The sequence below is a fragment of the Heliangelus exortis genome, chromosome 2 (assembly GCF_036169615.1).
Source record: "Heliangelus exortis chromosome 2, bHelExo1.hap1, whole genome shotgun sequence".
Taxonomy (NCBI): domain Eukaryota; kingdom Metazoa; phylum Chordata; class Aves; order Apodiformes; family Trochilidae; genus Heliangelus; species Heliangelus exortis.
The window spans coordinates 60,473,500-60,488,007 of record NC_092423.1 but is presented as its reverse complement, the minus strand read 5'-3'; the positions used below and the strand labels follow the sequence as shown (position 1 = coordinate 60,488,007).

General features: G+C 39.0%; 1 protein-coding gene across 5 annotated transcripts in view; it reads left to right on the top strand.

The window, feature by feature from the left end:
* Positions 1 to 14,508, top strand: part of CDKAL1 (CDKAL1 threonylcarbamoyladenosine tRNA methylthiotransferase) — a 384,171-nt gene that overhangs the window by 122,929 nt on the left and 246,734 nt on the right. For all 5 annotated transcript variants that reach the window (XM_071736322.1, XM_071736325.1, XM_071736324.1 and 2 more), the window contains one exon: positions 4,246 to 4,294. In XM_071736322.1, coding sequence (XP_071592423.1) covers positions 4,246 to 4,294 — 49 coding nt within the window. The remainder of the gene's footprint in view (positions 1 to 4,245; positions 4,295 to 14,508) is intronic.

Sequence of the window (14,508 nt, the reverse complement as noted above, 5' to 3'; positions counted from 1 at the left end):
CTTGAAAGAGTTTGTGTCCGTCCTCAAAGTGTATGTCTGTCTGAACTCTCAGATCACCTGGTATGAGGCTGCATAGGTGGCACATTGCAAGCGTAATCCTGGGCCATTTACACCAAACAGTGATCTACTGAACGGGATTGTGACTGAACTGGTGGACTTTCTCTGATGGCAAATGTCTGTGTGTGAATTTCTGTGCTTAATTGCTAGTGCCTAGTTCAGCAGCTCAGTGCTTTTGTCTCTCAGTGGAGTGCTGGGTTGTCCTGAGAGGTCCAAGGTGTGTGAAGTGTGACTGACTCAGTCAGCAGTTCAGGAGTGATCTGCAGGTTCAGCCCCAGCATGGGTTGCTTCATGTCTTTTCTGTATAAGGGCCAGATACAGATGATTGCTGAGCTGTACTTATGCTGAAGTCTGATCCCTATGGAAAGGCTCAAGATTTTTCCCAGTCTTTGTTTCAGCTCAAGCTTCATGTTTTGATACATCTCTGATCTTTTTTCCTTCCTTTTTGACCAGCCAGTTTCCTGCCACCTCATCTCATGGGCTCTTGTCCTGAATCTGTCTCAGCATAGATTTGTGTTGATTGTTTGGTTTTTTTGTTTGTTTCTTTATTTTTTGTTTGTTTGTTTAATGTAGTCCTCAGCTGCCTGCCCCACTCTGCCTAGCTTTTTTTCTACCCATATAGAGAACCATATAGAGATCCTAATAGAGAACCATTTGAAATGGACAGAAGTCCACCATATGCATGCTTACACTTAGAAATAAGATCTCAGAGGATCTCCGGAGCACACAAACTACATCCAGCAGTAGTGTAGCTGCTTTCAGTCCCGAAGGTTTGGTTTACTGAGTATCATTTCAAACAAACATTGACAGATGGGTTCTTTTCCCTTCATACACCACTAAGAACTCTTATGTCTCTGTGCTTCCTGAGCTTCCTATTGGAGGTGCTGTTGAGTCTCCGGAAGGTGTAGGGATTGATACCACTGCAGAACAGAATTATCCATATAGTTACTGATGTGTGGGGAAGCAAATCCTTCAGAAATCCTTCAGGCATCTGTATATGCAATACAATCTAATTACCATGACTTTGTGATGTCTTTTTTTTTCCCTTTTTTTTTTCCCAAACAAAAAAACTCTAAATCCTTCTCTCTTCTCCTTCCAAATTCATCTCAATTTTACTAAAATAGTTCTGTCTTTGAAAATGAAGATTGTGAGCATTACATATTTTCTTCATGAGCAGTTAGGGCTTAAGCCAAGTAATTTTCAATAACTTCAAATGAAAAATATGTAATGTGGGAAACAACACACAAGGCAGAATAAACATCAGTTTCTAGTTGCAGATCTCATTATCTTTCAGACCTATAATTTTAATTATGGACATGAACCGTGGTCTTGGCAGACACAATAATTAATTTATCCAATAAAATGAAAAAAACAGCATGCTAGTTGTTTTTTTTTCCTATATCTTTATTTAACAGGAGGTTTGAAGCTATGAAAAAATTTCCCACATGTGCAATTCAGAAAGTAATCATAGGTGGTTCAGGTTATGAACCAACTATTTTTCTTTTGTTTTAAAATTATTATGAGTTTAAACAGTGTAGTATTGAAATACATAAAAATAATAATTTAGGTGATGTATTTGGCTCAGACCATGTTCTCTGTAGTTGTAAATGTATATACATCCATTTTCAAGTTGTGTTTATTTAATTATTTAAAATTAAGTAGAAATTCTATATCTAAGTATCTTTATTTTTAAACTTACACCTGAAAGGGTGGCGCGGTTTAACACTGCCCCAGCAGTTAAACCAAATGAGAGATGCTCTCTATTAATCCCCTGTCCCCTCCCTGATAAAGGAAGGAGAGAGAATAAGAGAGAGACTTATTGGTTGGAAACTAAACTACACAGCTTTAATGAAACAGTAATGATAAATAGGAAAAATTACTAAATATATACAAATATACAGGAAAATTGATCCCACGTTCCTCCCCCCCCTTTCCCCCAATAACTCTCACGTCACCACCGAGGCTGCAGGGCAGCCCTGGGAAAGTCCAGGCTGGACTCCTGGGGTCAGCAGCAGTTGGGAGCTGGAGGCAGGAACACACAGATATGGGCTGGCACGGATCAGGACCACAGGCAGAGGAATGGATGGAATCCTCCCAGGATGCTGAAGCAAACAGGGACAGGTGATGAAGGGGAAGCAGGAAGGGGTTTGAGCCTCATGATCCCTCAAATTTATACTGAGTATGATGTGTATGGGATGGAATACTCTGTTTGGTCACTTTTGGCATCTATCTTGTCTGTTCCTCCCCAAAGGAGGGCTGCAGGTGGGACCTTTTTACTCCTTCTCTTCTTCTGGAGGGCAAAATGTTCCTCAGAGCTGAGCAGTGTCCTTGGCTCTGCACACCAGTCTCTAGCAGTAACTATAGACATTGAGTGTTACCAGTCCTAGCAGCAGACACTGACTCAGAAGCTTGCTGTTAATTTCAGCAAGTGCAGCTACTTACAAAAGACTTGGCTGAAAGCAAAATTACAGGACAGAAAATTAGTTTTATCCTGGCCCAAGCCATGACAAAGGGTTATGTACAGAAGTATGCAAATATGTGTTCCCCACAGCTGTTTATGTGTGCTTTCCTTCAAATAGATTGCTAAATATTGAAAAATGTCTATAACGTGAAAGTTTCCAGAAAAGGATTTTTACATATATATATACTCATTAAGGTTTTAAGCATGCCTATATTAGTATAATAAAAAAATCTTAATTTCTAGCATTGATAATGAGTATGCTATAAAAGGAAATCTGAAGTTGGCAGATTTTTGTTTAGAAAATGCTGTATTTCAAAAGGTGGGTTGTTTTTTAAATAAAAAACTTCAGTTTTACATGGGCTTAATCCAACACCCTGACAAGGAAGCGAACAGTCTCCCACTGACTTTAGTTGAGAAATCTAGATCATGCAACAATTACAGATTTTTTTTTTTATTTTTTTTTTTAGCTGCTAATAGACCGACTGGAAAATGAATATAGAGATGATTGTGGAGATGTGTTTACAGGAAACAACAAACTCAGTGGTTTAAGAGCACAGAGTGGCTTTGATCCCAGGGTTCCAAGTTCCAGGCTCCTTGTTGCTGACAAGGTTCTGTTCTTGAAGCCTCTGCAGTCTATTTTCAGCTTGCTGTTGAAACAAACCTCAATAGAAACTCCAAGGAAATGACTGCAAAAGTCAGTAATACTAAGTCAGTTCATATGGCACTCAGCTCAGAGAATCAGTGTTTAAAAATGAATTAGAAAAACTGGAAAAAATTTAAACTACTTTAAAGTAGGGCCTTCTGTATAAGCTTTTCTGCAATATATCGAGGCATGTGTGTGCATGTAGAGTTGACTTTACATAGCATATGCAGTCTGGGTGAAAGTCAGAGGAAGAATCTCAACTTTAAGAATTTCTGAGTTTATTTTTTCAGTGTTAATTCTGATTCCTTCTACTTAATATACCAAAATCACTGGCCATTAATTTAAAAAAAAAAATCTAATAGAAATAATAGATCTATTTATCATATTATGAATGAAATTTGACAAATGTTAACTTTGACAAATACATATATTTACTGTCTTTGTTGGAGATGTTATGTCATGGTCATTAAATATTTTGTCTTGTGAAATATATCAAGGCATTTTCGTCCGTTTCCAAACACTGCCTGCAGGAAGTGCAGGGCAATGTCTTATTCCCTTAAACTTGACCACAGTATTTTTAAATTCTTCACATGTTCCAGTGATTTTCCCCTGAAGTACTTGCTAATTTTTCTCCCCTATACTCTGTCCTTGAAATATCCTCAGCTTCTTGCTATGTTGTCTACCATCTACTCTTCTTGGTGTTGAGAAGGGCGAGAAGGAGTATTTACAGACCATGCTGCCTGAGTGCCCACTGCCTTTCACTAATATTGAAGAGCAGCTAAGGCTTTAATTTTTTTTAAAGTCCCTTTTCTTTAGCCATTTGGTGATTTTTTTTTTTGCCAAACTTAACAGGAACTTGCTATTCTGAACAACAAGATTTGTTTCAAGCTGGATGGTGAGTTTAAGAGTTTTGGCACCTGAACCAAGATGCACAGGAAAAAAAGTGGCTAAAAACATAGCCCCAAGCACTTTATTCCTCCTTAGTCTAGAAGAACACACTTTTGAAAAACAAGTTTATATAAAATATGTCCAATTGTTGACTACTTAGATATTGCTGTTCTGACTTTTCTTTTTGTTTTTTTAGGTTCAGCAGATAGATCGTGTTGTAGAAGTTGTGGAGGAAACTATTAAAGGTAAGTGTCACACCTGGCATTGCAGCTAATCTGAAAGGTGTAAGCATGAGCTAGCAGACACACTGTTGTTACCTTTTTTATCAACCTAATGCTTGCTTTCCCCCCTAGCTCGATGTTTGGGCAGTGCTGTGCTTTGCCATGTATGCTTTGTGTAGGTGGTAATTCCAGAGATCTTTTCTGGCAGGACTTCTGTGGCTTGTTGGGTTCATAGGTAAATGATCCTGAGGAGACTTCAAGAAATCATTTAAGTTGCATCCGTGTAGGTGGGTGTAGAGTATTGTTTAAAATTTCTGTGCTGTCTTAATTCAGTGCTGTATGTCTACTCTCTTTGGTTTAGTGCTCTCGTGTTTTCTTCTTTTCAGATGTTTTGGCTCACTTCCCTGGGCTTTCCTCATCAGGACAGATAAATTATCCACTGGTTTTTTGTTCTTCTATAGCTGTGTTCCTTGTTCTCTCAGGCTGTATTCATGTGTGTGTACACGCAGTACTTTGCAGGGAAGGGGGGAAAAGACAGTATTGTTTCTGCAGCCTGATTAGTAAACATTTGCTATTAAATAAATATATTTGTCTGGGTCTTTCTGGGTTACCTAAGTTTGTCTCCATATCAGGCCATAAAAATTACTGTTCCATGAAGCTTTAAATTACAAGGTTTAGTTTAGTTTGCTGTACTTTCAATATAAACAAGAGTCTGGTCCACAAGACATTGCCTGTAACTTTAATGCTGGAGTATCATGTTTTTGAATTACAGCATGAAAGTGCAGAAACAGTGCAGAATTTTAGAAGAAAAAGAAAAAAGCTTCTCTCAAGGCATTGTGTAGTGTGGTGTAAGGCTTCTAGAGTTTGTGCTTTGAAGGCCATAAGATTTCATTTTGCTTTGAATTCTTTTAAAAATGAAACTTGTACTTACTCCCAACCAAAAGTTTTCCCAGTTTGTCCTTACCTTATGACATCTATTTTTTAAGGGGTACAAACTCCTTTACTATACAAACAAAGAAGAAATATATTCATATTTGTTGTTAAATGAGCCAGACTGATTTCCAGAAATATTGTGGTGCTTAAGACAATGTGTTGGAAAGGAGGATGCTTCATGATTTTTATGACAGCACAGTATTTCAGATCCCTATCTAATTTTCCTGAATTTTATTTATCCTACAGGGACTATGATCATAACCTGGGTCAGCATGCCCTCCCTTAACAAAAATGGGCTTTGTAATATTTAGACTGACTCCAGACATTACTGCATTTTTGATAACATAGTTATTCAGGTTATTGTGACTGAATATTATATGACTAGAAAGAAGGCAAACACACTAGAAGCAACTAGAAGTTGTTAAAACCATGGTTTTCATTGAATTGATCTTAAGACTGCATTTTATGCATCGATTCAGTTCTGAAAAGTAATGCTCAGGACACATGAACATTTAAATTTTAAAAAGTGTTAATTTTGGTGAAGATTTTGGTTCCCTTTCTAGCCTACAGTAAGTGGTTTGGATAAAAAGGAGTAAGGGGTCTGCTGAACTCCATACCTAGTGCCAGTTCCTTCAGGAGTTTTTAAAAGGCAGGATTTCTGTATTTTTATTGGAAGAAACGCAGACAAATGGCTACCCAGGGTAAGGAGGAGAGATGGACATAGGGGAAGGAGTGCAACAAAGGGCCACAAAGATGACTAAGAGACTGAGACTGGAGCATCTCTCACAGGAGAGCCTGAGAGAGCTCAGGCTGTTCAACCTGGAGAAGGCTCAAAGAGGGGATCTCATCAATGTCTGTAAATACTTGAAGGGAGGGGGCAAAGAGGAGAAAGCCAGGCTCTTTCCAGTGGTGCCCAATGACAGCCCTAGGGGCAGTGGACACAAACAGAAACACTTCTTGACTATGAGGATGACTGAGCACTGGCACAGGTTTTCTGGGGAGGTGGTGCAGTTTCCATCCCTTTGATGTACTCTGAAACAACCTGGACATGGTCCTGGGCAACTGGCTCTTTAGTGGTTCAGCTTGAGTTTAGGGTGTTATACAAGATGACTTCCAGAAGTCCTTTCCAGCTGTAACTCTTCTTTGAAAATAGAATTTCAATTGGAAAGAGAATCAACAAATTGACAGGGATCATAGCCTATGATATGGCTATGCTATGGCTATGCAAAAGCCAGCCATAAAATTAGGAGGCTTTACTTACATTATCTCTAAACAAATTTAAATTTAAAAAAATATATTAATCTGTGTGTTTGGGAATCAATTCCCACTAATGGAGAAGAACATGAAGCTCCTTTTCACTGTTTTGTGAGTGTCTGTGAACTCTCATTATGAAAGTGAAATAAAATATTGTAGATTACAGGACTGTTAGTTAAAAATATTTTATACTGTAAAATAGATACATGATAGAAGCTTAATTCATGTATGTAAAATCAAATAAAATGTAACCTCATGTCTTCATAAACCTACATCATGAATAAAAATTTCTGAAGCCACAAATGCATTCAGGAGGCAGAAGTGGTGTGGAATGGGACTAAATTCAAATTCTGAATTCAGAGCCACTTTGTATCAGTAAGGTTTGTGCCAGTTATCTGTCATAGTTGTACCATACCATTTTCTTCACCTATTTTTTTGTAAGAGAAAAAAAAGGTTTCATGGGTAGTATATTCTTACGGTGTGGTTAAATATATATTGAAAGTCTAAGAAATATATGGAAAATTTAAAACAAATCAAATTAATATTTAAATTAAGCTTAAACTGCATTGTGTGTGCCCTCTGTAGAGCAGCTTGTTGTCAGGGTTGGCCTGAGTTGTCTGATTTTCTTTCCAGATACCTAGGTGGATATCCTAGTTACCAGTTGTAAGTCTAAGTCTTGCTTTCCTTGGATTCCCCTTTCTTAATGGGTATCTTAGATTTTTCTTGGATGTTTGAATTTTGTAGTGCGCAGTTAAAAAGAAAAAAAAGGGAAAACTTGTAAAAAGAATTTGCTTTCTTCCTGCTTATTTTTCTTCTAATGGTCTTCTTTCTAGTTTTCCAAGAAAATGGCACCCCTGTTGGATTTGGTTGGGTTTTACTATTGTACTAGCAGTCAAAAGTGAGACAGAATTTTTCAGAGACCTTGTGGTAGCTCATTTTTGTATCACCCTGATTTTTATCTTGAGTCTATGGAACTTTGAAATTTCCTACAGGTATGCTATCCTTTCTAGAACTGATCTTTAATAACTGTGGAGTTTTTGCATGCAGGCCTTGTCTGATTAATATTTATGCTGTGTCCCAAGATGTATTTTAACTAGAGGTATCTTCAGGTGCTTTACTGTGAAATTGAAATTTATAATCTGAAACCTTTGTGCTGCATACTAGGAGGCAGAGAGATTACTTCTTTTTCAGCCCTAGAATTAGTTTTCTCAAAGTGACAGCTGCAATTGTGTAGCCAGAGCGTGTCATTCTTTCTGATACACAGACCAGTTTCATCATGCAAGACTTATTTAACAGTTTAGTAAGCCTTGCTTCATCTGCACATTACCCAAATAATAGGGCTCGGTTACAGCAAATTTTCCATAATTGGGGCACCCATTTCCACTCATGTGCTTAGTTTCTGGTAACGTTATGATGACATAGTATATCAGGTAAATATTGCTAAGGAGTTGCAGTGTCTGTGAGCTAGGAGAAAACAGGGTTATAATTGAAGTATATTCCATCATTATGTAAAATTTCTGTACAGAATCTAAAAGCTGTACACGGAATGTCCCAATAAGATAAAGAATTGTCTTTGGGAACCACAGAATGTCATTATGGTAACTGCTCAGGTCAGCATTTTATGAGCCATTTTAAAAGCTGGGTTTTTAAAAAAAAGCTGGGTTTTTTAAAAATAGAGAAAATACAGTGTATGTGTACAAGCCTGGATATAAACAGTTTAGAGAGGCAAGATAATTAATTCTGTAATTTAAAAGAGAAATTTTAACTGCTTAGTGTAGAAATTCTTTTCTTGGTTTTGAATTTAGATCTCCAGATAGTTGGTCTTTCTTTCGAGACATGCTAGTTCTCAAATCTCATGTTATTAAAGCTTTCTGGGGGTGGGAGGCAAGGAACCAGAGTATTTGTGTATGGCCTGCTTTTAGTTTAGGCCTTAGGGAGATGAGGGACGCAGGTTGAATTGAGTTCAGTCTATATTGTGTCTGTCTAATACTTTCACAAAACATAGTTTTACAATGGGTCATTAGACTTGATTGTAAAAAACAACCAAAGGAAATTACTTCAGGGCTGAGATTTTTATACTTCACATAACCTTTCTTGATTTCAGTCACGTTGACCTGTCTGGTGAAGTTGCCCATCCATTCCCGGTATAAACATTAACCAATATTTACTTAAATTGTCCTCATGTGGTTAGTAATTACAGATTGCTGATAGTTGCAGTGTGAGTCTGTATGAAAATAAGCACACAAAGGATACATACAATATATATAGGCTAAAGTGTATATTTGTACTGAACTGCCTACCTTAGAGTAAGTGTGTGTATATATATGTATACGAATGCCAGCATATTAAATAGTATTTGTATGTGCGGTTTGATTTCACTATAATCTGCTGATAAGAGTAGATAAAATGCTCTCTTCAGTTTCTGTGGTTGTGGGGAGAGTAGCCTTGACTTAAGATGATGACAAAGCCAAATGAAGAATAAAAATTGGAGGAGTCAGGAGTTTCTTTTTGAGGAAAAGTATCATTTGGCTCCCAGTCAGGAAACTGACTGTGCCACAGTGCAGCTTGAGGAGGGTCAGAGGAGGGGTAGTGGCTGCATTGAGTCCCTTTTTCTGTTTCTGTGTCCTTCCAGAGGACATTGAAAGGGGGGGCAATTTTGGATGGGTTGTTTTATTTATTTAATTGTGTGGTGGGTTGAACTTGGCTGACTGCCAGACCCCTACCCAGATGCTCCCTGTCTTCCCCCCCTCAATAGTACAGGGGACAAAATAAGATGGAAAAGCTTATGGGTCATGATAAGGACAAGGAGATCACTTACCAATTACCGTCACAGGCAAAGCAGACTCGACTTGGGGAAAATTAATTTAATTTATTGCTGATTAAAAATAGAGAAGCATGATGAGAAACAAAGAGCAAACTAAAACTACTTTACTTTCCCCCTCCCCCCCCAGCCCCCTTCTTCCTGGGCTCAGCTCTACTCCTTCATCCCTGACCTCCTCTCCCTGAGTGGTGCAGGAGGATGAGAATTGGGGTGGGGATAAGAGCTCCTCTCCATTGCTCCTCTCCCCCCACACTGTTCCCCTGCTCCAGCCAGGGACCTTCCCATGGGCTGCAGTACTCCCAAGCACTGCTCCCAGCCTGGATCTTCTCCATGGTTTTGAAGTCCTTCAGGCACAGTCTACTCCAGTGTGGGTCCCTCATGGGCTGTTACATGGTTGTTTATGGGCTCTCTGTGGGATGCAGCCTCCCCAGGGTGTATCTCCCTGCTCCTGCATGGTCCTCAGCAGGGGGCAAGGGGACAGCCTGCTTCACTGTGCCCTGTTCTTCTAGGGCTGCAGGGAAACCTCTGCCTGGAGCACCTCCTCTCCCTCCTCCTCTCACCTTGCTGCTCGAAGGGCTGTTTCCCTCACTGTTTTTGTCCTCACTGCCAACCAGTATTTTGCCCTTTCTTACACAGGCTTTCCTTGTGCCCTGTGGTGGGGCTCTTGGCAGTGATGCCACTTCAGTGAAGGAGGCAGCCCTGGCTCACAGATGCTGCCCCTGCACTCCCCCACTGCCAGCACCTCTCCACATGCACCCCATGAATGCTGCTACCTCCATCATAGCATTTCTAGGTAGCAGAATCGTCTTTTATTGAAAAGTTAAGGAAATACCAACAAAATTATGCCAGGGGCTATCTGCATTTGTCAGACTAAAAAAATGAGGGGCTGAAATCAGATTTTCAATAGGCAATAGACAGAGCTGGAGCTTGCCAGTAGCTTGGTGAAATGACTGTGGTTAGAAGATTTGGCATCACCCATTTATGTGTATTAAACACTGTGGTTAACAGCATAATGTGGTAAATGTCACCCCTTGTCCCTTTCTTGTGTCTCTGGATTGGAAATTTTGAGCTGTTCTTGTTTAAACAAAAATAATTAGTTTTTTGTTGTCATCTAAGAAAATGGCTTTCTGTATGGAAAGAATATCATTACCAAAACCAGAAGCTTTTTTTTTTTTCCTTCTGTCAATTGAGAACAACTCTGTCAACAGATACTGACTGATGAAGGGCCTGACTTGAAGGTATCCCACTGTACAGTTTTTAATTGAAGGGTTTGTCTCTCAGCTGAATGCTTCAGCAAGAGCAGTGGGTTGCATATTGATTGCCTTTTTCTGACAGCTTAGGAAAACTGTGGCATACTGAAGGAATGAGTGCAAAACTGTGATACCATAATCTGTGCCAGTATCAGTTCTGGGAGTTTTGCTTTGTAGACTTTAATTTAAAGAAAACAGTAGAACACAATGAGGAATATAAAGTAATTATGGTGAAACTGCTGCTGCAAAGACAGGTTTAAATTGATCGTGTAAAACATATATAATTGTGTTGTTCAGTGTAAAAATCTTTATCTGAAGGGGCAAGAGACTTTCATTGCTATCATTTGGTTTCTGTTCATACCCCCAAGTTTATTTTTGCTGTGCCCACTCAAATTCTTTGGGGCATGCAGTGACTATTATGTGTTTGAGACAATTCAGAATTTTAACTGGATTTTGATATTTTTCTCAACGTAGTTATTTCATTGATTTGGTTCAGAAAACTGTTAAGATGGACTGTCCCTGTTATAACTGTTATTGTTAGGACTTTGTTTTGTAAGTAGTTCACAGACACTGAATGGGAGATAAATAGTGCTGCAGAAGAAGAAAACAAGTAGTCAGGCAGGAAACAGATGGTAAATTTTAGTAGCAAAATAGTAATTGCTCTTTGTTAAATGAGCCTGTGATGTACATGAAAAAGATGCATTTTCTTCCAGACCCCTCTGTGCATTTCTTCACAATTTCAATGAATAATCTTCATACAGCGTCCCTGTTTTTCTGTCCTATTCATATTTGTTAGGCTCAGCTGGATTTAGCTCTTAGACAGTCCTCATGACTGGTAAATTCAGAGAGTACATAGTTCAAACCAGTGCAATTTAGTTATGCGTAGGAAGAGTACAAATAGATGGTAAAGAAGTAGAGTTGAAAGTAAAAGCTTGCTTTTGCATACAGCAAGAGGCTCAGCTCAGTGTTTCACTCTAAGGCTAAATTTCTTCTGTTTGACCTGCACACCCCAAAACAGTAGAGAAGTTACCTGTACTGCTGCAGCTGGCTCCAAGAATCCACCCTTCAGCAAATCTCTTCCTCAGAATACAGTCTGTTTCATATGATTCAGAATTTTTTTTATTTGAAAGTTTTTATCCAAAATCTCCTGCGGTTTTGAGCAGTATCCTTGATCCTGATCAAACACCTTTTTTCAGAGAAAGGTGAGGACAGGGGTCAGAGGAACTCTTCCCATAGTCGATTCATAGTATAGTCCTTCTGATCTTTTGAACTGTAGCCAGCATTTTGAGTTCACAGCAGCTTTAAAGTTTAGTCACTTTTTCAGAAAGACAATAACATCACATGATCTCAAAATAAGCAGAGTGAAACTATTGAATCCTGAAAAAAGATAATTGTGCCTTAATAGGGCATTTCAAGTGCTTTTGTTTTAAGAACAAACTGTGGATGTGTAAAAAAATGTTCTTGAATATTTTATATTCTCCATATAAGTATATAATTTTTTTAATGAACAGTAGTTCCTCATTAACAGTTACCTCCTTTTCTGTTTTACTTGTTGCATTACACTATATTAGTTCTTACAGATACTGTAATGATTGAAGGACACATTGGAGACATACCAAGAATAAATATGTTTAGTGGAGAGAAAGTGATGTATGAATTTTAGCAATTTGGTCTACCTGCAGATATTTTAACTGAATTTCGTAAACTCTTTCACTATAGTATCACAATAGTACCACAGTATCTTGTTTCTGAAATTACATAAAATGAATTTTTTTAAACCCCTGTCTTCACCTTTATGATGCTTGAATTCTGGAGTCTTCCAAAATAGAATTGTTTGATGTTTAATTCCAAGTGTAATGCTTAGCAGGTGTAGGTATTTCAAGATAGTAAAATACATGCTGCGTGCCTACTAATGGCTGCATGGTTCTCTGAAGCTTATTTTTTTTTAGTTTGTAAGGGGTGGAAGGGAATATTGCATGAAAGAGAGAAAGTGGGTCAAACATTAGCAACATGATGGGACTGCTTGCCTGGCCTAGGGCATGCTTTTTCCTGTGGTGCTGTGATGCACAGGGAAGGATCAGTGATTCTGACAGTGTTAATCCAAATTCTTCCCTGTTTTGTAATGGAGCCAGTCCCTGCCTACTCCAGTTGAAGTTCGAGAGTTACTCAACATCCTCACCTTCACTGATTTAGTGGAGAAATAATTTGTATTAGTTGCTTGGCCAGGAGCACAGCATGTATATTCCAGTTAGGTTTGGCTTTTCTTTGCTCCCTGTGTTTACTCGAGCCGGGAAATCCCACGGGTGACACTCAGGGATGTCTTCACTACAAGGCCAAGTGCTCCTGGCCAGCTGGGGTTGATTTGGGTGGGAGCAATCGAACAGCAAAGCCCCAGGGTAATTAGTGTCCTTGTTTCTGCACTTGTGTGTCTGGAACCATGTGATATCTCTGGGGAGCTCAGGGATTCCTTTACAATCAGTCATGTCTGCTGTGGGACAGCTTGTTTGTGCTGCAGGGCAGGGGAAAAGATGGGAGAGGAGCTTAGGGTCTGCCCTTCTGGTAGACCAGGGCCACATGTCCACTGCAAGCTCACCAAGTCTGGGTTCAGGCCACCTCCAACTTGAAGAGGTTTAGGCTCAAATATGAGGAACAGTTCAGCTGTACAGTGTGTTAGGCAATTTGTGTTGCATCCTCATAGTTCATGCTGCTTTTTCTGTTAGTCCTGCCAGAACATCCAAAATAAGTTGTTTAGAAGATTGTTTTTATGCGGTAGGTACAGAGCTAGAAAAACATGATTGGAAATAAATCCAATGCTAAAGTTTTGTAGTACCTCCTGATTTGCCTCTTCTGCCTTTACACATCTTTTATTTGATCTTCAGCTGTTTTCAATATGTTCTTGCCAGGTTTTGTTACTTTCACCTAAGTTTTCTAGTTCTTTTCACCTTTTATATTTACTTGGTGCTTTTTTCAGGCTTTATCACTGCTTTGGGTTCTTCTTTACATTTCTTTCTTTTGTTTTTCTTTGAAAAAATTTACTACTTTGTTTTCCCTTCGTATGCCTTCCTTTGGTACACTGCTGTCATGTGCCTTTTTTTCCAGTGTTAACCTTAAGAAAGTTCTGTATTCATCAAGAAGCAAATAACGGTGGGAGGATATATGTGGAAGAGTACATGAAGTAGGGCTTAGTCCTTTTCCCTGAAGATGCTGGAGAAGATCAGACAGGTTGGTGAGAGGAATATAGGACAGTATATTGGCAGCCCACTTGTAAAGAAAAAGGTGTCTTTCAGGAAACAGTGAATAACCTCTACATATATGATGTAATTGGGAAAAGGAAAGAATGGATAACAGAACAGACTGGAACCAATAGACATTTTGCTTCTAAGACTGGGATTTCCTGCATCTCTGAGGGTTTCCTTTAAACTTGTGGCTTTTAACTTCTTGATCTACCTGCAGTGAAGTTCAAAGCTAACAGCTAAGAGATACTGCTCTGGGTCTGGCTGGGAGTTGTGTTTCAGTGGCACACAGGGATGGGGAGGGACCCCCAGTGGTTGCCCTCTTCCATCTTTTAAGCAGGTGTTACTTCTAAGTAGCTACTGAGGGGTGCCAGTCTATGGACTTGAGTGAATCTTACTATTTTTTGAAATCTAGTAGGCCTATTAATATCTGATAGGTATTTGTGACATTGATAGGCAGTTGTTAAGTTAAATAAAGATGAGTAAGCCAGGCCACATCTCCCCCTTGCTTATCCTTGTATCAAACTAGCAAAATATCTGTCCAATTTGAATCTGTTTGGTCCAATATCACTAATGTGCTTCTGTGGGTCTAGGTCACAGAAGTCTGACAGCAGCCTGAGGATCATGGCACATTTAATGTAGATATAATCTTATGGCAAAGAAGTTCCATTACCTGTTTGCTTCATATATTTGCATTTTGGATCAGATGTTCTCTCTCAGATGTTCATTATCACAGTCCTGACGCAC